Here is a 26391-nt window from a genome sequence, read left to right as displayed (position 1 = left end):
TGAAGATAACAGAAAATTGCATTAGGCTGGTCAGTAAGAGTAAAAAACTCTGCAGAAGTGGCCAAAATCGTAAAAGACAAGAAGTCAGCCTTTAGTAGATACAAAAATACCCAAAGTGAGACAGATAGACAGATCTATAAAATTAGGCAGAAAGAAGCAAAGAAAGAGAGTTGGCAAATTAGGCTGCAACAACTAATCGATAAAATCGATGATGATCGATAATGAAATTCGTTGGCAATAAATTTCATTATCAATTAGTTGAATCCATTTTTATCGATTTATAAAATAAGTACTCTGAAAAATACCCCTCGTGTTATAATCCGTTTAGTGTGACTCACAGGAGTCACAGCAGCAGTTGCTACTTACAGTTCCTCCCTGCAGTCACTGCCGATTAGCCTGCCCACTTCCTTTTTCCAGTCCCTCCCTGCAATCGCTGCTGGAGAAAGGGGCTGGGCCAATCGGCAGTGACTGCAGGGAGGGACAGGGAGGAAGAAAGGAGCGGAGCCAAACGGCCGATTGGCTCCGCCCATTTCCTTAGCATCGCCATGGCTGTGACACTCATCTAACTGTGAGTATAAAATTTATATTTGGGCTGCTGAAAGTTAGGGGAGGTGAGGGTTAATTTAGGGGCAGTTATAGTTAATGGGGTGTTTAGGGTTAACATAGGGCCAGTTATAGTTAATGGGGTGTTTAGGGTTAACTTAGGGGCAGGTATAGTTAATGGGGTGTTTAGGGGTAACTTAGGGGCAGTTATAGTTAATGGGGTGTTTAGGGTTAACTTAGGGGCAGTTATAGTTATTGGGGTGTTTAGGGTTAATTTAGGGGCAGTGGTGATTGATGGGGTGTTTAGGGTTAATTTAGGGGCAGTTATAGTTAATGGGGTGTTTAGGGTTAACTTAGGGGCAGTTATAGTTAATGGGGTGTTTAGGGGTTAACTTAGGGGCAGTTATAGTTAATGGGGTGTTTAGGGTTAATTTAGGGGTAGTTATAGTTAATGGGGTGTTTAGGGTTAATTTAGGGGCAGTGGTGATTGATGGGGTGTTTAGGGTTAATTTAGGGGCAGTTGTGGTTGATGGGGTCTTCAGGGTTAATTTAGGGGCAGTTGTGGTTAATGGGGTCTTCTCTTCAGGATTAATTTAATGCTGAGGACTGAGGGTTAAGGGTTAGAGGTAAAGGGGGGCAAATTGAGGGGAATCTAAATCCTGGGGGTAGTGAAGATTAGTCCTGTATTTATTTATAAAAGTATTGTGTCTGTGAACAAGTCTGCAAATCCTATGAGGGCATTATGGCATATCAGGGGGGTATACGGCATACCTGAGGAGGACGGAGTGACATATCTGGGGGTATAAGGCATATAGGGTATATTAGGTGTGTGGTATGTCTGGGAGGGCAGTGTGGCATGTCGGGGAGGGTTGTGGCAAGCCTGGGCTCAAATATGCATAACTGGGGGGCAGGTTGGGGAAATAAAAACAAGAAAAAAATTTTTATTCTGCCGTTTGTTTTTAACATCCTATGTTACGTTATTAAATAATTTAAAATAAATGAAAAATTAAATTTTTTTTATCCGATTAAAAGATTAATTGAAAAAATAATCGGCCAACTAATCGATTATGAAAATAATCGTTAGTTGCAGCCCTATGCCAAATCACATGCAGAAGAGTGAATTGCCCTGTCAGTAAAAAATGGAGATAAAGCATTTTTTAGATATATAAATGAGAAAAGGAAAGTAAAACAAGAATTAGTTCGATTAAAAACAAAAGGAATGTATGTAGAAGCGGATAAAGGTCTAGCTGACTGCCTCAATGAATATTTCTGTTCAGTTTTTACAAATGAAAATGAGGGAACAGGACCTCTGTTAGGAAAAAAGAGTAATTTGAAATATGTGAGTTTATCGAGGCGGAGGTTCTACTTCAGTTGTCTTAAGGTAAAGACAAATAAGTCCATGGCGGCCTGATGGGATACACCCCATGTTATTAAAAGAGCTTGGGGGTGTACTAGCAAAACCGTTAACTGATTTATTTAACGAATCATTGCTAACAGGAGTCGTCCCAGGGGATTGTAGCTAATGTTGTGCCCATTCACAAAAAAAAGGCAGTAGGGAGGAGTCGGGCAACTACAGGCCAGTCGGTCTTACATCCGTAGTGGGGAAATTAATGGAAACTATGTTAAAGGATTGTTGAACATCTGAAGTCACATGGGTTTCAGGAAGATCAACATGGGTTTACCTCAAATGAATCTTATTGATTTTTTTTGATTGGGTGACTAAAGTAATTGATGAAGGTGGTGCAGTAGATACTGCGTATCTGGATTTCAGTAAGGCCTTTGACACTGTGCCACATTAAAGACTTAATAAATAAGTAAATACAGTAAAGGCATTTAATCAAGCATGGGATAGGCATAAGGCCAAGCTAGATATAGGATAAGGACAGGTACTAAAGGAAAGTATTCAGAGGTTGGGCAGATTGGATGGGCCTACTGGTTCCTATATGCCGTCGCTTTTTAAGTTTCTATGTCCACTGGCTGTCAGAGAAAAGGATCCAGGTCCCCTGCAACGCTTCGGGGTATCTGGATAGTCAGACCTCTCTTTGACGTCTGATTGTACGACGACCTTGAATATAAGATGAGGGGTATTTTTCAGATAATCAAGCAAATACTGTGTGTGTGTATATGTGTATATATATATATATGTTTCTGAAATAAGCAGACCAGCCCGCCTGGCACCAACAGCAATGCCACGTTCAGAGTCACTTAACTTCCCTTTTCTTCTGCATTTTGATGCTCGGTTTGAACGTGGTCAAGAGAACTTCAGCAAGTTGTCTTGACCACGTCTACATTCCTAAATGCATTGAGTTGCTGCCATGTGATTGGCTGATTGGCTATTTGTGTAAACAAGCAATTGAAAAGGTGTTCTCTCCCTCCCTCTCTCTCCCTCTCTCTCCCTCCCTCTCTCTCTCTCCCTCTCTCCATATCCTCACAACCACATGCAGCCCTGTCCCTTATATGTAGTCAGGGCTATTCAAATGATATATAAAGCAACCTTCTCCTGTCTTTGTGTTACAAATGTATGGTTCAAGTTTCAAGGTAGATCTTCTTTTATTAAAGTTGTCTGCTAGATCCAATGTTAAATATATGTAAACTGTTGATATATACTGTGCAAAATGCTAACATTATGCCTTTCACTTTTAGAATAATTTTAGAACTTGGGAGTGGAGCTGGCCTTACCGGACTTGCAGTATGTAAGAGCTGCTCTCCAAGGAAATATGTGTTCAGTGATCATCACCCAAAGGTTCTTAAGCAATTGACTGAAAATATCCTCATAAATGGCTTCATGTTGGAAGAAGAACAAAAAAGTAAAGTCAAAGACAAAACCAGTGCTGAAACTGAATTTGTGGTTACTCGAAATGCTGTCCAGTTATCAGTTATTGAACTTGACTGGCAGTCTGTTACAAAGGAACAGCTTTTACACCTCCAAGCTGATGTGGTCATTGCATCAGGTATGATTGTAATACTGTGCAAAATGTTGCTGATGCTATTAACTTAGTTAGATATCTACTTGTAATTTTATGATCAATGTCCATAAAAATATACCTTGAATAAAACAGTATTGTCTAGATTAACATTAACATTAAATTATCTTGAAATTCTTGGCTGTGGTATTATGAAAGAACCTGTTGTAGGACTGTTGTTGCTTAGAAAATACAGTGTGCTACTAAACACGATAAAACTGGATGAGCACTCCTTAACCTTTTAAATTGAATTCCTTAACAATATATGGTTGATCAACAGAATATTTATTTTAGGATGACTGGTTAATAGTTGATAGAACGTAAAGGTATATGATTAGATTGTTAACTGTAATCTCCAGCCAGTTGTTTTTGTTTGTATCACTAGTATCCAACTGTTTTCAGGCATATTAGCCATTAGCCAACTATATTATCTGAACCCAATCTACTAGACAAACACAATGACTCCTTATCATAATGCCCGTGGTAAACAATACGATGGCTTACCCAACCAGCCAACACACTCTGACTAATGAATGTCTATGGAGGAATGGACCAAATCAGCATAGTAGTTAAGGATTAGCTCAGTGTGGTGTTGGAGCAGGGAAAGTCTTGACAAATATCACAACTGACAACAATAGTCGCCTCTAGGTCTGCACAGAAAGGACAACAAAATGACATAAAACCAGGTTGTTACTACTTTTTTCATTAATTGTTGGGATTTTAAGAAAATTAGGTTAATCTACTGAGATGCATATCTATTTTTGTAAGAATGTTCCGTAAAATTTCTTTAAAATTATTTTCATAGACCTGCATAGTATATTCTGAAATGACAAACTAAAATGTCCTTTACCTGTTGTTTCAATGTAATTGTTTATTACTTATCTAACCAGTACTTTCATATCTATGTTGTATAACATTTTTAAAATGTAGCAAAATCAAATTACAAAGACAGTAAGTGAAAATTCAATCAATTTCACATTAATATGTAATAAGTATCAAAACATACTGAAATGAAGTAAGTTTTGCACTCATTTAGTATTCAATTTTATTTACAGATGTTGTTTATGACCCAGAGATAACAGTTTCATTAGCCAAGCTCCTAAAAGAAATGTTCAACTGCACAGTAGGTAAAAGAACCGTGTTCATTGCATCTACAGTTCGAAATCCTGAGACTTACAAGTTATTTAAAAAAACGCTTGGTAAGTCATGCTTGCTGTATGTATCACTGAAAGCATTATGTCATTTTTTTTACTTAAAATAGAAAAAGGCTCCAGGCACTCAAGGGTTCCACTCAGGCAGGTTTATTGAAGGAGGACGACAACAACGTTTCGACCTCACAATGAGGTCTTTATCAAGTTTTTTTTTTTTTTACTTAAACTTCATTTTGGTGAATGTAAAACTCTATGGAGTTCAAGAATATCATGCCACAAAAAAAATGTAATCCCATAATGACAATTGACGTGCTGAGGCATTAAGCGGCAACAAAAAATCTGTTACGCGGTATGATCGCTTCCCGGAGCAATCACAAGCACTTATGTTGCTCGTCAGAAGCAAATTAAAAGGGTTGCAAGAGGGTCTTTCCAGACCCTCCTGAGGCCTTTAAGCTCCCACTGCAGGTTGATCATAAGTGCAGGGTAATTAAGCCTATAAAAATATAAAAAAATATAAAAAATATTCAATTTTAAAATAGTAAAAAAAAAATGCAATAACATAATATAAAAAATAATAGACTGCAGTAATGTCACCACAACATCAAAAGGGGAACCATCCAGTTCCAAAATAAGTCAGCTCAAACGCTGACTGCACTTTTTTTACACACTAGGAATTTTTGTCTAAACTTTTTTTTAGAATGATGCAGCACGGGTACAGAGCTGAGGAGGCTTATGCCTTCTTGACCTCATATTCTGAGGCCGCTGACTCGGCGTCCGGTTTTGACGTTGATCAGTTCACATCTTGTATCTGTTGCTGCTGGGTCCCCTGTGACAGGTATTTGTGGCAGTACTGCTGAGGAGAGGATAGTGCCTACTCATTATTATAGGCCAGCTATCCATACTTTTACTGCAGCATTTACCCCTTGCAGTTACATAGTTGCATTAGCTGAAAAAATACATGCATCCATCAAGTGCACTAAATGAGTTAGTGGGCAGTCAGAGTTGAATAAAGTCATAGCAAAAGCACAAAAACTTCTCTGGTCCTTTAGTGCAAACATGGTCAAAAAAACAAACCCGGTCCTGAAGGGGTTAAAAGAGCCTTTGTCCCAAAGTGTACTACGACAAAGAAACAGTCTTGTCATTAAGGGGTTAAGTACTTATGGGCTTGTTTGCTTTAACTTTCTTTAATTGCTGCAGCACCTTGTCATGGGTCATCCAATCACAATTTGTCTGCAAGTTTTTTGAAGTAATAATTTGCATATCCATTGCCATAGGTTCCTCCTTAATATATACTGAGGAAAAATAGTTATTTAACCCCTTCGTGACAATGGCTGTTTTAACATTTCTGCAGTAGTCATGGGAAGTTCAGATCAGTAAAGTGAATTGGTCCATTTCGACCAAATCATTGATTCATTGAATCAATTGAAATGAACCGATTCATTCCCTGTACCTCCCTGCAGTCACACTGACTATTGGCCCCACCCGTTTCATTTTAGTCTATGAATCCTCCTACTCTACAACTAAAGTACACATTACTTAGCAACTAAACTCACAGTGAGTATAAGATTAATATTTGGAGTGCTGAAAGTTACGGGAGGTGGGGGTTATTTTAGGGACTGTTATGGTTAATGGGGTCTTTAGGGTTAATTTAATGGTGAGGAGTTAATTTAATTAATTTCATAAGGTTAACTTAAGGTGCAGTTAGAGGTAAATGGGGACAAACTATGGGGAATCTAAATCCTGGGGGCAGTAAAGATTAATCCTGTATTAGTTATAAAAGTATAATTGTGTTCAATTCACAGTTGCTCTTCAGTGAGTCATTGAACCGATGACAGGAGAAAAGTATAGTTAAAATGATACCATTTATTGGCTAACTGAGAGTTTAATTGCAAGCTTTCGAGGTCAAGTTGTTAGGTCCCTTCCTCAGGCATTAATGAAGCTAACAGAGACTTTTCTAAATACAAAAGCACAATTCACACGTTAACAAAGACTTTAGAAGACACAGAGGTATTGGGGAATTCGTTCAGCAGTAAATTAGCTGGACTAGCAGAGATCCAATGGACAAATATGGTTCAATCAAAGCATCCTTGGTCAGTTTACTCCCTGGTTAGAGGGGGCATAAAACCATTTGACATATGCCAGATCCATGAAGGTGTCAAATGTTCCCAGGAATAAGTTGTTTGTAGTTAATTCGAATTGTGAGAGGATTAATGGTTTGTAATGTTATAATGGGAGATGAATTCTCTGTCTCTGTTGAGGCCATTGAGTAGGGTATTAAAACGGTATATTAGTTTGAGCTTCCATATTTTTCTCTCCCTCTGGGTACGGAACGATCCCATCAGTACTGACAGGGACCTAACAACTTGGTCTCGAAAGCTTGCAATTAAACTCTGTTAGCCAATAAATGGTATCATTTTAACTATACTTTTCTCCTGTTTTCTCGACGGTTAACACGGTACAAAACCTTTTTATCATTGAACCGATGACTCATAGTTCCTCTGAATGGTTGTTTGAATCATGAGCTGTAACCTGATACCTGAGTCTGTGTGCAATGCACATGACTCACTCTAGGATTATATTACAACTGCAGTTCATGATTCACAAACTGAATTGTTACAGTCTACTGAACTGATTAATCCGGATGATTGAAAAGAATCGGTTCAAAAGGACGATTCATTCATGAACCGGACATCACTATTCTGCGGTGCTCGTGTTTAGCTGTAACCTTCTTCTTTCCCGTTTACTGAACCTACACAAGTTATGGTTTTTTTTTTCCAGGACAAGTAGGACTTTCTTTAGATGTCATCTGATTGTATAATATCATTTACAATAAAAAAGTATAAAATATGGTGAAAAATTCCCCCATGTGCTATTTCGGGTATCTTTGAAGCCAGCCACTGTGATTTACCCCATAAAACGTTTATATATTTTTGAAGACTAGACAACCCAGCATTTAAAATGCTAGGTTTTTTTTTAAACTCTTTCCATGCACTAATTCTACCACCAGTGTTTGTCAAAATTTGTGGTAGTCATTTTATTTGCGTATCCCCCCACGCACACATTTTACTTCAGGTATGGATTTACAGGTCCTGTATATGTCATTGTCAAACAACACCACAATATGTGTTCTGTAACATCTCCTGAGTACAGTGATATGGGTTTGCCTGTCTGTTTGGGGGCTAAAGGACCACATTTGGGGCATGCGCTTTTTTCGATGTTGGACTTTTGGGGATCCGCTGCCTATGCCCTATTTGGTACATCTTTGAGCCAGGTCAATTCAATGTGCCCAATAAACCATATATTTTTGAAACCTAGACACCCTATCTCAAATACTGGTATTTTAACTCTTTGCATGCACACATTTTACTACTAGCCTTTGTCAAATGTTGCAGTATTTTTTGTGTGTATTTTTCCCACACACGTTGTACGTTAGGTATGAATTTATAGCTCCTGGTATATGTCACTGTCACACAACACCATGATGTGTGTTCAGCAACATCTCCTAAGTACAGTGATACCCATGCATGGGTTTGTCTCGTTGTTTACGGGATCAAAGGCCACATTTCGGATGTGTGCATTCAAATGGGAAGTCCCCTTGCGGAACTACTAGTTCCTCTGTCCCAATTTATGTCCAAGTAATGAAAACCTCCAATTATTGTTAACCAGATGTGCAGCTTTCCCAATTTGCCCTAACAGCTGCTCTTTCTCATCAGTATTAACGTTAGGTGGTTTATAACATATCCCAACCAGTAATTGATTTCCTTTTTTTGCCCCAAGCTGATGTCTACCCATAAAGTTTCCACATTTTCCTTGTCACATTCTACTTGCTTAACCCCTTCACGCCCCTATAAACGGACCTGTACGTCCTAAAAAGGCATCTAGTTAAAGCCCTTTAGGACGTACAGGTAGATACTGACTTTCTTGCAGCACAAAGACACATCCCTGCTGCTACACGGGAGATCAGGCTGTCTGACAGCCTGGACTCCCCACTGTCCACATAAGCCAGCATCGCTTTCTGCTGCCCGATCGCTTGTAACGCGAGTGCCGGAAAGCCGTTACATTTAAAATGATCGATCGCACCACTGCTGACCAAGAAGGTCATCGTAGGACAGGATATCTCCTGCAGGGTCTGTCTAGACCCTGCTGGGATATCCAGTCGCTCAGATTGATGCACTGATCACGGACACTGTGATCCCCAATGCAAGTCTATGGAGACTTGCATAGAGATCACAGTGTGATCGGTGCAGAGAGGAGAGTGAGAAACCATGTTTCTCACTCTTCTCACAAGCTGAAAAGATAACAATAAAACAAATCACTAAAAAAAAATTAACAAAGTAAGCTATGTCATTGTGACTTTACAGGCATTAATAACATGTTCAAGAGGTCCCTAAGAGGACCTCTAACCATACTGCACTGATAACAGAATAAAAATACAAAAAATTCAAAAAAATTAAATGAAAAGATAAAATAAATTATAAAATAATACACCTTACATCCCATTGCCCTAGCACAACATCTAAAAGGTATAACCCCCTGCACCCATTCACAACCCTCTAACCCGTTAAGTCATAAGTATGAAAAATACTACCCTATAGAGTACTATTTGTAAGGGATGGATATGGCCCTCTAGAAGAAAAAAGAACTAAGGATGTGGGATATTTCCATAATCAGGAGATGCAGCTACACAGAACTTTTGGTTAAAAAAAAAAAAAAAGCGCGGGAAATAATTTCTTCTGCCACCTTTGACAGTGATTGATGGTCAAATAGCTGCATTAAGAGTGCCTGTTACTGATCCTCATAGCAGTGAAGAAAGAATACACACAACTGGAAACCAATCAGAACAATGCATAGGGTATATAAATCCTTCCCCTCATGACATCATCCTCTTTCTTTGATGAACGGCTTCCGAGTGCAGGAAGAATTAACACGAAACTATGAAACCCGAAAACTCAGAGAACTTGCCGGCCCTCGACACCCAGAGTAGCGATCATGCTGAGAAGAAAAAAGGGGAGAAACCATAACAGTATCTGGTAATAGAAAATGTCATAATCATACATAATAGAGACTATATCGAAAGAAAAAATAACATTGTTCGAGACTCGAAGATTTAAAACCGGGCAACACTCTCCTGATTTCTTTCGGAGTAGAAATACATTGCTTAAAAAACCTGGTCGGCCTGTGGCCGGTTTTATAGCCCCTTTGTCTTTGAGCAAAGAAATCTCTGAATTGAAGAGAGCCTGAGTCTCTTGGTCTGCAAACACGAGGGTAGGAGGGGCAAGGTTGGGTTGGGGTAGATATAAAATCTATAACAAACCCTTATACCGTCTGAAGTATCCATCTGTTGGACGTGATAAGGCGCCAACATTGGGGAAAATGAGCAAGACGCGCGGCACGGAGCGGAGACATAAGGGAAGAAAGTTGAGGTATGGGACTTACCAGATGAATAACTTTTTTTACCACGTCCACCCCTGGCATGACCTCTTTGGACGACCGGGAACGGGGCCTGAAATGTAGGGTGGGACTGGTTCGAGGGGTTAGATCCATAACTTAATCTGGGACCTTGGAATGATCCACGGCTGACAGTACGGCCCCGTTGTCTGCCAGCCCGGTGAAAATTACCTTGAGCCTGAAAAACTCTCTTTAATGATGTTTCCACTCTATTTAGAGTGGTGTAATTGCCTGCATGTTTACGCAGTTCAGAAACTGGGACCCAATTCTTTCACTGCCATATCCGGCAGGTGAGCGCCAATCCTAACCAAGGCGGCTTTGCGGTGTTAAGCTGAGACAGCCGCATTGGCATTCCCTAGGAGGCATAAGCCTCTCTGGACCCAATCCATTATAAGGGAGGGGTCTAAGGACGATTTTCTGCCTCATCAGCTAAAACAAAAGTTTGAGTCATGGCGCCTGATACGTCTAGCAAACCTCCTCGGAGGTTATAAACTATGTCCGCATTTGACGGATACGTGCATTGGGCCATGGACTCCGAATTGGTTAGTGGCTCACCCGAACCAAATGCTGGAGCCATCTGAGAATCTGAATCCTCATCTGAGGAATATCCACAAGCATCCCTGGGCAGGGGAGCAGAGCCATCAGGAGCCTCCCCCGAAGGGGCTGAAGACATACAATGTCTTGCTGAAAAGTGTGCTTAGCTGGGCTTTTACCCTTGTTGGATGAAACACTGGACTCTTTCCAAGGTCTCTAGATGGGGGTGAACAAACAGAGCTCTCTGAATCAGAGCCTGAAACTGAATGGAAAGGGACCTTAGATGAGGCTGATAATGACTGGGCCAGGATAAGGCCAGCTAGGGCCTTCTTAACCGCCACCTGAATCTAAGCCTGGATGTCAGCAGAAGGGGAACAGGGTCAGTGTGGGGCTCAGACATGATAAATAAGAAATACCATAATACCATATAACATGAGGTACAATAGAAGGATGTAATAGACTGGGGCTCACCCAGTGCAGAAGACCACCTGTGATGCTCACTCACAAAATATAGTAATGGGTTAACTACAAATAACTTGCCCTCTGGTAACTGACTATAAATGGGGCAGTAAACATTCAGGGCTCACCTGTATGATATAAGCAAACAAAAGACTGAACACCAACTTGGTAGAGTCAACTAGAAAGTAAAAAAAAAACTATACATTCTGAAACATTGTGCTACAACCAAGATTGCTGCTGTGTCGTCCGTTATAACTAAGCGGGTCGCATGGGGACTCAAAAGCCTGAGAGAGGCAGCAAAACGAATAGAAATCACTGAGAAAGAAAAGTAAAAGGTGGAAGACGGCAAACGAAAGGTAATTTCCCGAAAACCACTAAAAACCCACACAGGTGACTGTGATCCAAGATGGCCGCATGAATCTCACGAGATCCAAGATGGCCGTCGGACTAATGAAGAAGAGGAGGAAAAGGGCATGTAAAAGGAGTGAGAAATGAGTAACAACAACGAAAATGAAAATTTCAAAAGCAGAAGAAGATGGGGAACAAAGGAGGGAGCCCAAGAAATCCTCCAAAAAGGAAAGGAGGTAGGAAAAAGGGATAGCAATGAAATACAAATGGAAAACTAAAAACTATCCAAATTGGTAAAGCACAGATGCTGTTATTGAGGAAATAAATCAAACAATGTGACAAACTAAAAAGCACTATAAATAGCAATATAAGTAAATATGAAATTGACACACCAATATGAAATAGACTGAGCTGCATGAGGAGCAGTAAAGAAAGGATGATGCATTGTTCTGATTGGTTTCTAGTTTTAAGTATGTTTTTGCTTTTCTGCAATGAGGATCAGTAAAGAAGATTATGCAAAATATGAGCCTCCTGTTCTGCTATAAAATAAGAGTTGCAATCCCATCATACCTAATGTAAACATTCTACGGCTTTGTAAAAAGTAACGTACACCATACAGTATGTTCCCTATAAGTGGACTGGAAAGTATGGAAATTCTATATAATTATTATTTTTTTTTAAATCAGGATCCCTGAAATTAAAAATTTGGAGGGGATTTTCCATCACTTTACCCAATTTTGTGAGGATGGGAAAATATGTAAAAAAAAAAAAACGCTTCTGCTAATTATCTAACTATGGAAACTAAAGGAAAATAATCGCTGAACCGACATACTGCAAAAATGGCACAATTTCTCTGGGACTCGAGGAACCAAAAACCCCTGGGACAGGAGGGGTTAATACTTTAGCTCATTGTTGACATAAAAACAATACTCCTCCACCTTTTCTGTTTTTTTCTATCCTTCCTAAATAATATGTAACCATTTAAGTTAACTGCCCAGTCATACGTCTCATCCCACTATGTTTCAGGTATGCCTATTATGTCATATTGCTTAGTGTATGCTATTGCCTCTATTTAGGCCCCTTGCATTAGTAAGCATAGATTTAATATTGTCATGAGTCTTGTATTTTATGTGAATTTGTATTACTATTACATTACCTCCTCTGTTCTGATCTTCCCCCTCCCCCATATCCATCTCCCTTGTTCTGATCTAAATCCCATCTTCTTTCTGTGCTATCTCCATTTTCTAGATTTATGTGACCCTCCCCCCACCACTAGTTTAAAATCCCCCCCCAACATTCTGTCCCCCAGCACAGCAGACCCTCTTCCGCTTAGGTGCAATCATGGCTATAAAGATTGTACCCAAGCGTGAAATCAGCCCAGTGCTTCCTACACTATGGCTTCAGCCACGCATTAACCTCCCTAATCTCCTGCTGCCTTTTCTACAGTCTGAAAATACTACCTTGGAGGTCCTTTTCTTCAGTATACTTCCTAATTCCCTGAATTCATTCTTTAGGACCTTCCATTTCCATTTTGTCATTGGTACCATTATGGATCATGATCCTCCCAGTAATCCATCCACTCTGCCAGCAACATGCCGGAACCGAGCACCTGAAAAAGTTTGTGCAGCTTTTTCTGGGAGATGGTGTATTGGGGGAAATTGTCTTCTAATCTATCCTTTATGCTCACCCGCTCCGTGCTGCTAGCTAGAATTATTTTTTAGTAATGCAACCATGGACCCCATTGATTTGCCAGAATTTCAAATTCCAGGCTCTCTCAATGCTAATGCACATAATTAAAAATCCATCCACCTGCTCCTACTGGAGCACCAGCCCTCATCTGTCGTTCCCCCGTTTATATCCAGTCCATGGCTAGGCAAAGCTATAAAATAATCCTTCATTTCATGCATTTTAATGAAAACAGTCTGTGCCCCCAGTTTGACAAGCTGTGTAAAATGCACTCCCTGATTACCCACCTCTCTGCTAGGTTTGCAGAGGCTTATACACCTAGAAGCAGTATATTCCTCAGAAACATTAAATTCTTACCTGAGAATTTCTTTTCCTTGTCACTTCCCGGTAGCAAAGGAGATGGCTCCGCCTATCCGAATAGGGCAGGAAAGAATAAAAACCCCAGAACCTCCCCTTACCCACAGTGAATACGAAAGACCAAAATACGGAAAAAATAAGCCTTTATTAGGGAGGGCAACAAATTGCTACTGGGAAGTGACAAGGAAAAGAAATTCTAAGGTCACTGTCACTCCCGGTAGTATAGGAGATATTAAAGACACTAGGGAGGGAAAGAAACAACGGACTCCGAGACTCTTCATCCAGACTGGCAGGCTGCAGACGATAATGCTTGACGAAGGTATGAACACCTTTCCAAACAGCAGCTTTGCAAATTTGCTCAATTGGAACTCCAGCAGCCTCAGCCCAAAATGTCGCGACCGCCCGAGTGGAATGAGCCTTGAGACCAGAGGGAAGTTCTTTATTGACAAAAAAAAACAAGAAAAAACTAAAATTCCACGTGTATAATCCAGAATAATAATAATACTCCCCCAATGTTAGCAGCTGCCAACAACACTCTTCCTCAAAGTGTTTTAAATAGACAAACGATAAACCATGGAGCGCATAAACACAGGGGAGAAAAAAAGAATAAAAACAATAGTGCAGTACGTAAATACTGAATAATTTAATGTGGTGTCTAATCCACTCACAAGCTTTCCCCAGAGACATACATTATAAATATACCGGAACACCTGCTGATCCACATTGGAACATTTGCTGATCCTGATCATTTCATCCTGAAACGTTTGTGCACTCTTTTTTTTCCTCCCCTATGTTTATGCACTCCATGGTGTATCGTTGGAAATTCTTTATTAGCAGCTTTGTAGGCTTCAGAAATAGCCTAGATTGACCATCTAGCTATAGAGGACCTAGTAACGCTAAGACCTTTCCTAGCTCCAGAAAAGGAGACAAACAGATTTAAAGATCTTCTCCATGGAGCAGTCTTCTGCAGGTATTAGTCCAAGCATCTGCGTGGAATCCAAGCAATGGAGCCGGTGTTTCCGTTTTTTGTCCTCACCCTAGGAATGACCAGGAAGGACAATATCTTGATGAAGATGAAATGGTGACAATACTTTATAAAGAAACTCTGGAGGAGTACACTAAAGTACCCTATCCTCAAACATTTAAAGATATGGATTTAAAATGGAGAGAGACTGGATCTCTGCTGTTGTAGTTGATGTTAAAGCTATTAACAGGACCAACTTCTCCTCCAAAGCTAGATAAGACCAAATTCAGGTCCCAGGAGGGCACTGGAAGCCTCTTGAATGGACAAAGTCTAGAGATGGCTTTCATGAAACAAGAGATCCAAGGATGCACAGCTAACTGTTCATTCGATAGAGAGCTAAGATCTGCCACATGGACCTTTTAGTGTGGCTGTAGACAGACCTTTGCTTGGAGGAAATCTACGATGTTGCTGATAGACAACAACTCACTTTTGTTGCCAAGCTTTAGACGTTAATGGCTGTGTGTTGAGTTATATTTGAGGGGACAGCACTGTTATACAGGCTGTACACTCACTACTCTACATTGTCACATGAAAAGATCTAATAAAATTAGGGATGTACCGATACCGGTATCGGTGCAAATACACAGCTCCGATGCCGAAACCGATACCCTGCCTGAATCACTGACAGGGATATATATAAATAAATACTTCCCCGTATATATCTGCAGCCCAATTTCAGCACTCTCCAATGCCTTGCCAAAATTAGAAAACTACACAATGGGGCACTTGTATATAGGAAGAAAATAAGACAACAAACAATAGTGCAGATGCTAACAAAATTGTAAAATAATAAGTTAAAAATGCCATTGGCCACAAAGGGTACATAGATTAAAAACAGCCCTCTCCTTAAGGCCTTAGACAATCTTTAAAAATATATTTTGCTTCCCTTTAAAATGGCCTCTCCCTATACCCTTGTGTCTGAACACCTCTAGTATGAAAATTGATAGGCAAGAAAATTGACAGCATTGTCAACTTGTATATTTGTGTATAGTGCATAAATGTTTACATTCTTGACGAAACTGTAACTACAATAATAAAAACTTGACATTTTAATTAAATAACATTTGAAACGGACAAATGAACGTTAAGAGCTAATTGCTAATAATAGGAATACAAATTTGCCTCATAATTCATTATATTTTTCTTTCTAATTAGGCGAACTTGGTATGAACTTTCAAGTGATTCCTGGACCTATGAAGATTCTCTTTCCATGTGATAGAAACTACACTGCAGAAATATTGAAAATATATTTGGATGATTTAAATGCTAACATAAAAGACTAAAGTATCTTAACTATTATTTTAGTAAGTTTGCAATATAATGGTTGTATCTTAAACAGGCTAATGATCTTTCAATTAGATTCCTTTACATGATTCTCATATTTATTCTTACTCTATATCAATGCTTTTTAAAAAAAGTTAAAAACAAAGTGGATACATGCAGCTGTGTTACTTTTGGTGCCTCTTTTGTTAATTTGACAATTATTTGTGTTTGGCCACATTTTTACAGTATTGTTGTCAGGGCTTGGGTAAGCAGGTCAGGTAGGAGCCCAGTTGCAGGTGATATCAGAGGCTCAGTTTGTACCCCATGATGCATCATTACCATAAGGAAGCTACAGACAGGCAAAATGAAACAATGCAGGCTGAATAGTAATATGATATGGTCTGTTTTAAAGAAGCTGGCAAGTACAGACTATAGACATGACCAAACAGGACACAGGCACAAAGGCAGATGTACAGCACGATAGCCCCCATAGTCAGGCACAAGATAGCACTAGGACGCTGTAGCTGGACTGGCGGGGCCTGCTCTCTAGCACACGGCTGGAAGTGTGCGTACATGTCGGTTAAAGCCATCTTAAGACTAATGGAAGGGTCTATACGTTCTTTATTAAGCAATAAAATATTCCTGGTCTTCCAAATTGCTTATTTTATACTATTCATCATAATCCTTAAAATACACGACTGGTGAACTATGGGACAAGTAAAAAGGCCATATAAAACAACTGTATAGTTTAAAAACCGAAGGCCGCAAATCAATTTTAAAAGTGGCCCTGCCTTTTCCATATGTCCTGTGCATAAAAGCAGTTCCAAAATATATGCAACACCGTCCCATCTTGTGTACACTGATCACTGGGGCACTAAGAAGTGGTACCAAGACCTCTCCTATGCTGAAATTGCATAGTAGACAAGCATTTGTGCACTACCTGCCATGCAAGATCTCTCTGCGAGTTGGCTAGAAAGTGGCAACATACATTCTGCCAAACTCTTCTGGAGAATATTATGCCACTTGCTAAATATCCGGGCTAAAGTCTTGGAGGTGATAAAATTGTATTGTTTTTTTCTAAAATAACAGACTGCTTTGGTGGATTTAAAAGCACAGGAGAGTTAAGAGATGGAGTAAGTTATATTTCCTAAAAATATGACCAGCCACTGCGTAGCTAGCATATCATAAAAAATAAGCAAAAGTACATTTTTATATAAAATATGCTTCACATCAGGCTTACCACCATTCATGTTTTGTTTGCACGCTTTCTCTTTTAAGTTTCTCACTTCTGGAGTTACAGAAAAACATAAAACAAACATGCATAAGTTTCTTTGCGTACAAGTCAGAAGGAGGAAATACCACTCCTAAATACATCATTAATGGTGAGAGTATTATTATTATACTTTATTTATAAACCGCCTACAGATTCTGCAGCGCGGTACAAAGATGAAAATGTTACAGATGACAAGTACAATACAGCAATTGACATACAGATACAAGAGGAATGAAGGGCCCAGTTCCCGCAGGAACTTAAAATCTAGGTGGATAAGGGGTGAGAAACGGGAGGTGGGGACTGCGTGGCATTGAATGACATTAATGTAGGGCGAGATAAGGGTTGTAAATGGGTGAGAGAGAAGTTTTGATGTTTGTCAGTGGTAGGCTTCCCTGAAGAGAAAAGTTTTTAGGGAGCGTTTGAAGGAGGGAAGAGTTCGTGAGAGTCAGACAGCATGAGGAAGAGAGTTCCAGCAAAAGACACAGAGAAGAAACTGTTGGAAAGATACGAGTTAATCCAGGAGGAGGGGGGGGCAAGCCTTGGTGATTAAAATTCTCCCTTCCATTGTCAGCTTTCGGGTTTGCCATAATTCTATTTTGCGGTTTAATTTTTCTAAAGCAATAACCTATGATCTTTCCCAGAATTTGAATACTGTCACCTTGGGTCTGGACAGCAGGTGTCTTACTGCCATCCCAATCACCAATAGTAAAACAGTCACATTTATTTTTCAGCTTAAAACCAGAGGCACACGTAAAATACTCAGTTGTTCTAATAGCTCTTTTCAAGGACTCTGGGGTTTCGCAATATACACTAACGTCATCCATGTAGCCCAGAGCCTTCACCTGTACCCTTGCCCCCCCATCCTGGACAAACTTATACTTTTGTAGAAGGGCTAAAAGGGGGTTCAATGGCACAGACAAAAGGAAGGGGTGAAAGTGGACATCCCTGCTTCACCCCATATTTAAGAGAGACTTTCTGGGTTAAAAAGCCATTGATTAAGATTTCACTAAAAGACAACGTATATAAAACATTAATACACTGAATAAAATCATCTGGGAATGCCATTTTCTTTAAAACCATAAAGAGATATTGGTATACACAATCAAAAGCTTTTTCAAAATCAAGAGATAAAAATGGCCAGTTTTTGTTTACGGTCTTTCTGATACCAGATCAGATCACGTATTACATTGAGGTGTTCCCAGATAGCGCATCCTGGGATACCACAGATCTGATCTGGGTGAATAACCTTATCTATTACAGCTTTTGTTCTGTTAGCTAAAATCTTGGCCATAATTTTATAGTCTACATTCAGTAGGGTGATAGGCCTCCAGTTCTCTAATTTTGATCTATCACCCTTCTTAAAAATTAGAGTAATAATGCCTCTTCTCCAGGAAAAGGGTAACTCCTGGGGATGTACCAGCAGAAAAGCTTTTAATTGCGTCATGCAATTTGGTTAACAGCTTTCTGCTTAAACCAGCTTGATTATCAGATCCTAAAACATTAGTTATGGCCCCCAGAGTATCTTTTAAAAAGGAACGATCTATAACTTTCTCATTAAAAAGTTTTTGGTAAAACTCTTGTGACAATTTTAAAATGCCTGCAATGGAGGACTGGCCTTCCATCTCTAAAATTAGGTCTCTCTTTTGAGATATTTGTTTAAAAAAGAAGCAAGTGCACTTCTCTCCTTCCTGCAAGTGCTTTACCCGGGCATTACAAATCATTTGTTTACCTTTAAAATCTAACACCTTTTTAATCTCCTCCTTTAACCCCTTCAATCCCCTATAGACGTACCGGGACGTCTAGCCCTTCGTGCAGCGTCAGGAACACATCCCTGCTGCTGCACGGGAGAACAGGCTGTCGTTTGACAGCCTGGACCCCCCCCTGGCAGCAGAAGCCAGCGTCGCGAAGCCACTCTGACTGCATCAGATATTGATCCAATATCTGAGGCATCCTGCTGTGCGTCAGATAATGACGAGTCAGAGGAAGACGATGATGGCCAGGGTCCATCTGCTAAAGCCAGGCGTGGAGAGCCTGACTCTAAATATAATTGGGTGCCCCCAAATATGATAGACCCAGTTATCCCTGCTTTTACTGGGACTCCTGGCATCAGATGTGACATTGATGCTAGCGAGCCAAAGTCATTTTTCCATTTAATGTTTGCCCCCGAGTTTTTTGAGCTGCTAGCAGCTCAAACAAACCTCTATGCAGCCCAGTGTCAGGCAGCTGACCAAGGAGACAGAAGCCAGACCTGGTACCCCACTGACTCCCATGAAATTAGAAGATTTTGGGCCCTGACCCTTATGATGGGCATTGTGAAAAAGCCCACGATACGCTCCTATTGGAGCACAGACCTGCTGTCCCCCTATTTGAATAAGTGCTACCACCTCTGGGTGGATAACTTTTACACCAGCCCAGACTTGTTTCATTTTTTGTTTTTACAGCAGACCCCGGCATGTGGCACTGTTAGGCCAACCCGCAAGGGTTATCCTAAAAAACTCACCTACCCAAGGCAGAGGCGCGGCACTACCAGTGCTCTGCGCAGTCAGGAGCTGTTGGCCCTCAGGTACACTGACAGGAAGGATGTGTACATCCTCTCCACTATACACAACGAGAAGGTGGTGTCTGTCATTGTACGTGGGGAAGGTGATGCTCAGAGGCTCAAGCCTCAGTGCATCACCGATTACAACAAGAACATGGGGGGTGTAGATCTTTCTTACCAGTGTCTGCAGCTGTACCTGGTGCTGGGTAAGACCAAGGCCTGGTACAAAAAGGTGGCCATTTACCTCACCCAGGTTGCCATGTACAACACATATGTGTTGTACAAGAAATGTGCCACTGAGAAGATCTACACCTTCCTAGAGTTCCAGCTCAAAATCCTGAGGGATATCCTCTTTGAGCAGCCAATCCCTCATGTGCAGGATGAGAATGTCCTGCGTCTTACCGGCAGGCATTTTCCTTCTGCAATCCCTACCACTGGTGCCAAACAGAAGCCTCAGAAAAGATGCAGAGTCTGTTACAAAAAGGGCATTAGGAAGGACTCCAGGTACCACTGCCCTTCCTGTCCCTCTTTGCCAGGACTCTGCATCGATGTGTTGTGGAAATCAAACGTTGTGCTGACCACCAGACTTCTTTGAATGCATAAAAGTTTATTCCGGATACAAGCAGCTGCAGGGAGATCTGCACAAAAGCAGGCAAATCTAACAGCTTTACATTTTCACACACTATATATACATTGAAAACAAAAGAAATAAGTAAACTCCTACAAAAGGGCTGGCACACTTGTAATATCTCTGGGTTTACCATAAAAGGCAAAAGCCTAACCTACATATCATTAATATGTATGATATGGGTGGAGTTTCAGTTAATTAAAGCAGACATCCTATGCCCGGAAGTTGACCCTGAGCATACACTTATGGTCCAGTTTCTCACCAGCTGTGTAATTTGACCTATGCCCTCAACCATAAATATCCTGTTCCTAAACAGAACAATACTACCTCCCAGTGCATCAGACTCTTATCACCAAATAGCAGAAACAGTTAACCTCTTCCTACCCACTCTCCACATCCTAAGATTCCACAGTCCCCCCTTTCATGCTTTAAAGATTCCATGAAGCATGACTCTTAGGCATTCACCCATTGTGTTTAATACATTTGTGGGCAGCCAAATCTTGGTCACCGTCATACACAGATAATAAACGTGTAAATTCTTGGTTTGTAATTTCTTGAGTATTCTTGGTTTTGATATTAGAATCTCCATTAGCACTAGGGGGACATTCATGAATGGTCTTATCAATTAGAACAGGATAATGGGCAATAGACGAGGTAGCAGAATTCCAACATTTAAAGAGTAAAAGTTTCAACACTGTTATGGAGGCAAATATGGTTGTGAGGAACAAAGCCCCTATAATCAAACCATAGAAAATTTTTGATCCTAACGCCCCAAACCAACTACTTATTCCCCAATCCCCAGAAGAAATTTTCAGGGAACTTTGCATTTCAAGTACTTCTTTCCTAATCTCACTAACCGCTAGAGTAACATTTTTAGAGACATCTGGAACATAAGTGCAACATTCAGAGCCCACTAATGAGCACACGCCCCCTTTAATTGCTAAAATAAAATCAAGAGCCATACGGTTCTGTAAGGCAACTAATCGTAGGGCTTGCATTTCTGCTGTAATGCTTGTGAGAGCGTTTTCTGTTTGATTGGCCACAGTTTCTAACATGATGGTTAAAGCTCTAATTCTTCCCCAGTTATCATAGACATCAGTGGAAGGAATTATTATATTTATAAAATTGTCCCAGCTACCCATAATCTCTGAGAAGGTGGGTCCATTTTTATGGTGCCTTTTAGATCTATGAAGCCCAAATGTGACTGTTGGTCTTTCTTTAGTATGTCTTATTGCAGGGAGTATGTAGGCCAAATAACATGATCCTTGCCAATTCTCAGGTAATCTAGGATACGCATAATTCCCACACACCCAATAAGACCCATTTAATGTCACATAAATATGTGCTTTATTACAACTTACCCATACCCAAACATCTTCTTCCCATGTAATGTTAACTAGATGTACAATGACACCTGATTCCTGCATAGCAGGGGGACTTGAACAATTACATGTAAGAGTCTTATGACACTTACTAGTTCCTACAAAAATACCTCCCTCAACATTTGTTCGTTCTAAACATAAACCCCCAATGGTCTGAATGACTGTTATTCTTGGTGCATTTGCTTCAAGTCTCTTTGAAGAATTATAGGGCCGAACATATCCTGTCCATGCACTCAGTTTAGTTTTATGACATCCAAGACCTATTAGAAAGGGAGGATAAAGAGTTTTAGGGGGACCTGGGAGTTGAACTTGAGTCTTATTTCTAAATTGTACCATTTCATTAATACAATACTCAGTACTATTGAATGGGTAGGGTATAAAAGGAACACCTGTGTCTGAACTATGAGGCATGTGAATACAAACATAACATGGAGAATCTTGTACATTCTCAACATAACTGTTAGTAAGAGCTATATAAGAGTTCTGTTCATAACATTGCAATAGAGTAATAAAAGATAGAAATACAAAAAGAGAAAACATTTGTATAATTTTTTTTTTTTTTTAAATACTTATTAATTATACTATCTAAATCTAAATAAACAACATAACACAGAACAAACAAAAATTAAGCTATACGTATTTGATATATAAAATTAATAAGAAACTATCAGTCTTTTAAGTCTTTTGGAGGGGAAGCAAGCTTGCAATGGGAGATATGGATCCAGGAAACAAGTTCAGAAATTTTAACTGCAGTCTGTGTGGTAAGTAAAACTTGGTAGGGTCCTTTCCACCGTGGTTGGAGAGCGTTCTTTCTTTGAAAACTTTTAACCAGGACCCAGTCTCCAGGTTCTATATGGTGCAGTTTTTCTTCAGATGGTGTTGGCTGTACAGCTTTGACCTGTGAGTGATGAGACTGCAATGTTTTCATTAGTGACATGCAATATTTTTGTACAGTTTCATCTGCTAAAACCTGGTCTTTAATTAAGAGTTCTTTGTTTATCCCCATGCTCATTGGTCTCCCCATTATAATTTCACAAGGTGAAAGCTTGTGTTTCCTAGCTGGAGTTGCTCTCATAGACATCAGAGCTAGAGGAAGAGCATCTGGCCATTTTAATCCTGTTTGAGCTATAATTTTTCCAAGCTTAGTTTTAAGAATTCCATTGGCTCTTTCCACAGCACCTCCTGATTGTGGGTGATGGGAACAATGTAGGTGATATGTTATCCCCAATGCTTTCGTAACTTCCTGGACAATCTGTCCTGTAAAGTGAGTACCTCTATCACTATTAATAGAATGAGGTAAACCATATCGAGGAAAACATTCCTGTAGTAATTTTTTTGCTACTGTGCGAGCATCTGCATGCGCACATGGGTATCCTTCAATCCAGCCGGAGAAGGTACAAAGAATTACCAATACATATCTGTATTGTAAACATTTAGGTAATTCTATAAAATCCATTTGTAAATTAACAAATGGTCCCCATGGTGGTGGGTGATGACCTGTCCTTGTCTGTTTCACTTTCTTTCCTACATTGAATTGCTGACATATTAAACAGGTGGAGCAGTAATGTTGTGCTATAGTACTTACACCTGGAGCATACCATTGTTTGGTAATCAAATCAATTATCCCCCCTTTGTTCACATGTGCCACTCCATGATACATGCGAACAAAATAAGGTAACAATGCAGAAGGAAGAACTGGTAAGGCATTAGGGCCATACCACATGCCTGAGGAATCTGAGGTGCATCCCTCATTAGACCAAGAGGTATGTTCCTCTGGTGGGGCAGCTTTATAGAACGACAGAAGGTCTATAGGAGGTACAATATCCTCCTGAATTTGAGCTTGCAGCACTTGTATAGTGGGAACAGTAAAGGTGGCTGCTTTCTTTGCAGTAGTATCTGCAAAAGAATTACCTTTAGAAACATAGTCTGTGCCTTTTGTGTGAGCAGAACATTTAATTATAGCTACTTCTTTGGGAAGCATTAGGGCTTGTAACAATTCATGCACATACTTGGCATTTAGAATAGGGGTACCTGCTGCTGTGAGGAAACCTCTAATTTTCCATAGCCCTCCAAAATCATGTACGACCCCAAAAGCATACCTGGAATCTGTATAAATATTGGCCGTTACACCTGCTGCTATAATACATGCTCGTGTTAGTGCAATTAATTCAGTTACCTGTGCTGAATGTACATGGGGAAGTGAAGAAGCTTCCACTATATCAGTAAGGGTAACTACTGAATAGCCTGCACAAAGGTTACCTTTGTCATCTCGAGAACATGAGCCATCTACAAATATTTCAAAGTGGGGATTTAGAAGTGGAGTATCATATAAGAATGGTCGAAGTGTGATTTCTTGTTGTATCACTGCTTCACACTCATGTTCCTCACCTTCCGACAGATATGGAAGGAGTGAAGCTGAATTGAGAGGTGGACAACGCTTAATGATAACATTAGGAGAAGAGGTCAAAATAATTTCATATTTTGTCATTCTGGCATTAGAAATTTGAGTAGCTCCCTTTAGAAGGAGCGTAGACACAGCATGAGGCACAAACACATTTAGTGTACTACCTAGACACATAGATTGAGCATGATCTACCATAAAGGCTGTGGCAGCTACCGCTCGTAGGCAACTAGGGAAACTTTGAGCCACTGAATCAAGGGCAGTACTGAAATAAGCAACTGGGCGTTTAGAAGTGCCATGATCTTGTGTAAGAACTCCTGTGGCAAATCCTCCTTTCTCATGACAATACAAAGTAAACGGTTCATTAAAGTTAGGTAAACCAAGGGCAGGAGCCTGTATTAGTGCCTGTTTTAATTGCGTAAAAGAGATCTCACAATCTGATGACCAAGGAATGGGTTCAGAAACACCCTTTCTTGTGAGGGCTACAAGAGGTGCAGCTATTAATGCAAAATCTAAAATCCATTGTCGACAGTATCCAGCCATACCAAGAAATGCACGGACTCCAGAGACAGTAGTGGGTCTTTTAGCTTCGAGTATAGGCTGAATTCTATCAGATGTTAAAGACCGCTGTCCATGTGACAACTGATGCCCCAAATATGTTACAGTTTCAGAACAAAAATGTAACTTTGATTTGTTAACCTTATGTCCTTTTTGATATAAGGCCTGTAAAACAGTGACAGTATCAGTGCAACAAGCATCTTTTGAAGAAGAGGCTATTAGCAAATCATCTATGTATTGAATTAAAACTGATCCACCATTTAACTTTAAATCAGAAAGATCTTTTTTCAAAATTTGGGAAAACAAAGTTGGGCTTTCAGTATATCCTTGTGGTATGCGAGTCCAAGTGTATTGTTGTCCATTATAAGTGAATGCAAACAAATACTGGCTGTTTTTATGTAAAGGAATACTAAAAAATGCAGAACTTAAATCTATCACTGAGAAGTGAGTAGATTCTGGGGGCAAAGAAGAAAGGATTGTAATAGGATTTTGAACCACTGGAAAACAAGGTATCACAATTGAATTAATGGCTCTTAAATCTTGCACGAATCTGTATTTTACCGGGCCTATTACAGAATGCTTTTTAATTGGTAAAATTGGTGTATTACAAGGACTTCTGGTAGGAATTATGATACCCTGTTTGAGCAAACTATCTATCACAGGGGCAATGCCTTTCTCTGCCTCTTTATTTAAAGGATATTGTGCTTTTCGAGGCAGAATAGCGTTAGGCTTCAAAGTAATTTGTACTGGTTCTGCTGACAAAATTAAACCTGGTTCTGTAGATTCTCCTGCCCATAATGAGTTAGGGAGTGTTTGCAAGATATTCTGAAATTCCTGAGAAAGATATGCTTGTACTTGATTATTCAATCCTGCTTCCTCTTTATCTAAAACTCTTTCTGCCAGGTTCAAATTATGTGCAGGGACCTCCAGAAAGACTCCTTGTGGAGTGCAGTACAATGTACAACCTAATTTACACAAAAGGTCTTTTCCTAGTAGGTTAACAGGACAAGTAGGACTTAGGAGAAAAGCATGCCGTTCTGTAAGAGGACCTAGAGAAATGGTCTGTGGTTCTGACACTGGGTGAGGTATAATATTATTGCCTACACCTCTCACTCCCACAGAGGCTTCATTACTTTTCTGAATATGTTTAGAATCTGCAACAGAAATACATGATCTGCTAGCACCAGTATCTATCAAAAATTGTGTGGTTCTACCATTTACCTTACAAGTTATCCAGGGTCCTTGTGAATCAGTTGGTAGTATTGGGGCACAAACTATGGATTCCTCACTGTCCTATTGGGAATTGTAATGATTTGGATTGTATGTCTGGATATTTGAGTTAGGGGATGTGTATGCATTTTTATCTTGTTCCCCTGAGTATTCCAGTGAGAGACCATTTCTTAGACCCTGTTTCCTGTTACCATTGTTGAAACGTGGACACTCTCTTTTATAATGTCCACTTCTCCCACATTTAAAACAAACATCTGTCTGATTTCTTTGTCCTCTTTGTGTATTATATGATTGTTGGAACCGTGTTCCATTTCCTGCTTTGTTAGTGGAGAAAAATACAGTTTGTGCTGCCATTAAGTTGTCTATCTGACTACTCTTTTTCCCTTCTTTTTGTCTAGAACAATGTTCTGCTATGGGAATTAATTCAGAAATAAGTTTAGTTTCCCATCCAATAGCTATAAGTTTGAGAGCATTACTTACATCTGGTATAAGACCATTTACAAATGCTTGAGAAAGTGCTGGCCCTCCCACTCTTATTGGATCATCATCCTCCCTTTGCCCTCTTATTCCACTATATTGTTTAAAAATTACCTTTAACCGCTCT

At 39.9% G+C, this 26391-nt stretch overlaps 1 protein-coding gene across 1 annotated transcript in view; it reads left to right on the top strand.

Annotated features, from left to right (window-relative positions):
* Nucleotides 1–26391, top strand: part of LOC149275164 (protein-lysine N-methyltransferase EEF2KMT-like) — a 59757-nt gene that overhangs the window by 29230 nt on the left and 4136 nt on the right. The window contains exons 5-6 of the mRNA XM_089504937.1: nt 3187–3494; nt 4562–4705. Of these exons, the coding sequence (XP_089361063.1) occupies nt 3187–3494; nt 4562–4705 (452 nt within the window). The remainder of the gene's footprint in view (nt 1–3186; nt 3495–4561; nt 4706–26391) is intronic.

Source organism: Sceloporus occidentalis, unplaced genomic scaffold (genome assembly GCF_023333645.1).
Source record: "Sceloporus occidentalis isolate IW3139 unplaced genomic scaffold, rSceOcc1.0.p SCAF_297, whole genome shotgun sequence".
NCBI classification, from domain to species: Eukaryota; Metazoa; Chordata; class Lepidosauria; order Squamata; family Phrynosomatidae; genus Sceloporus; species Sceloporus occidentalis.
This window is presented reverse-complemented; position numbering and strand designations above follow the sequence as displayed.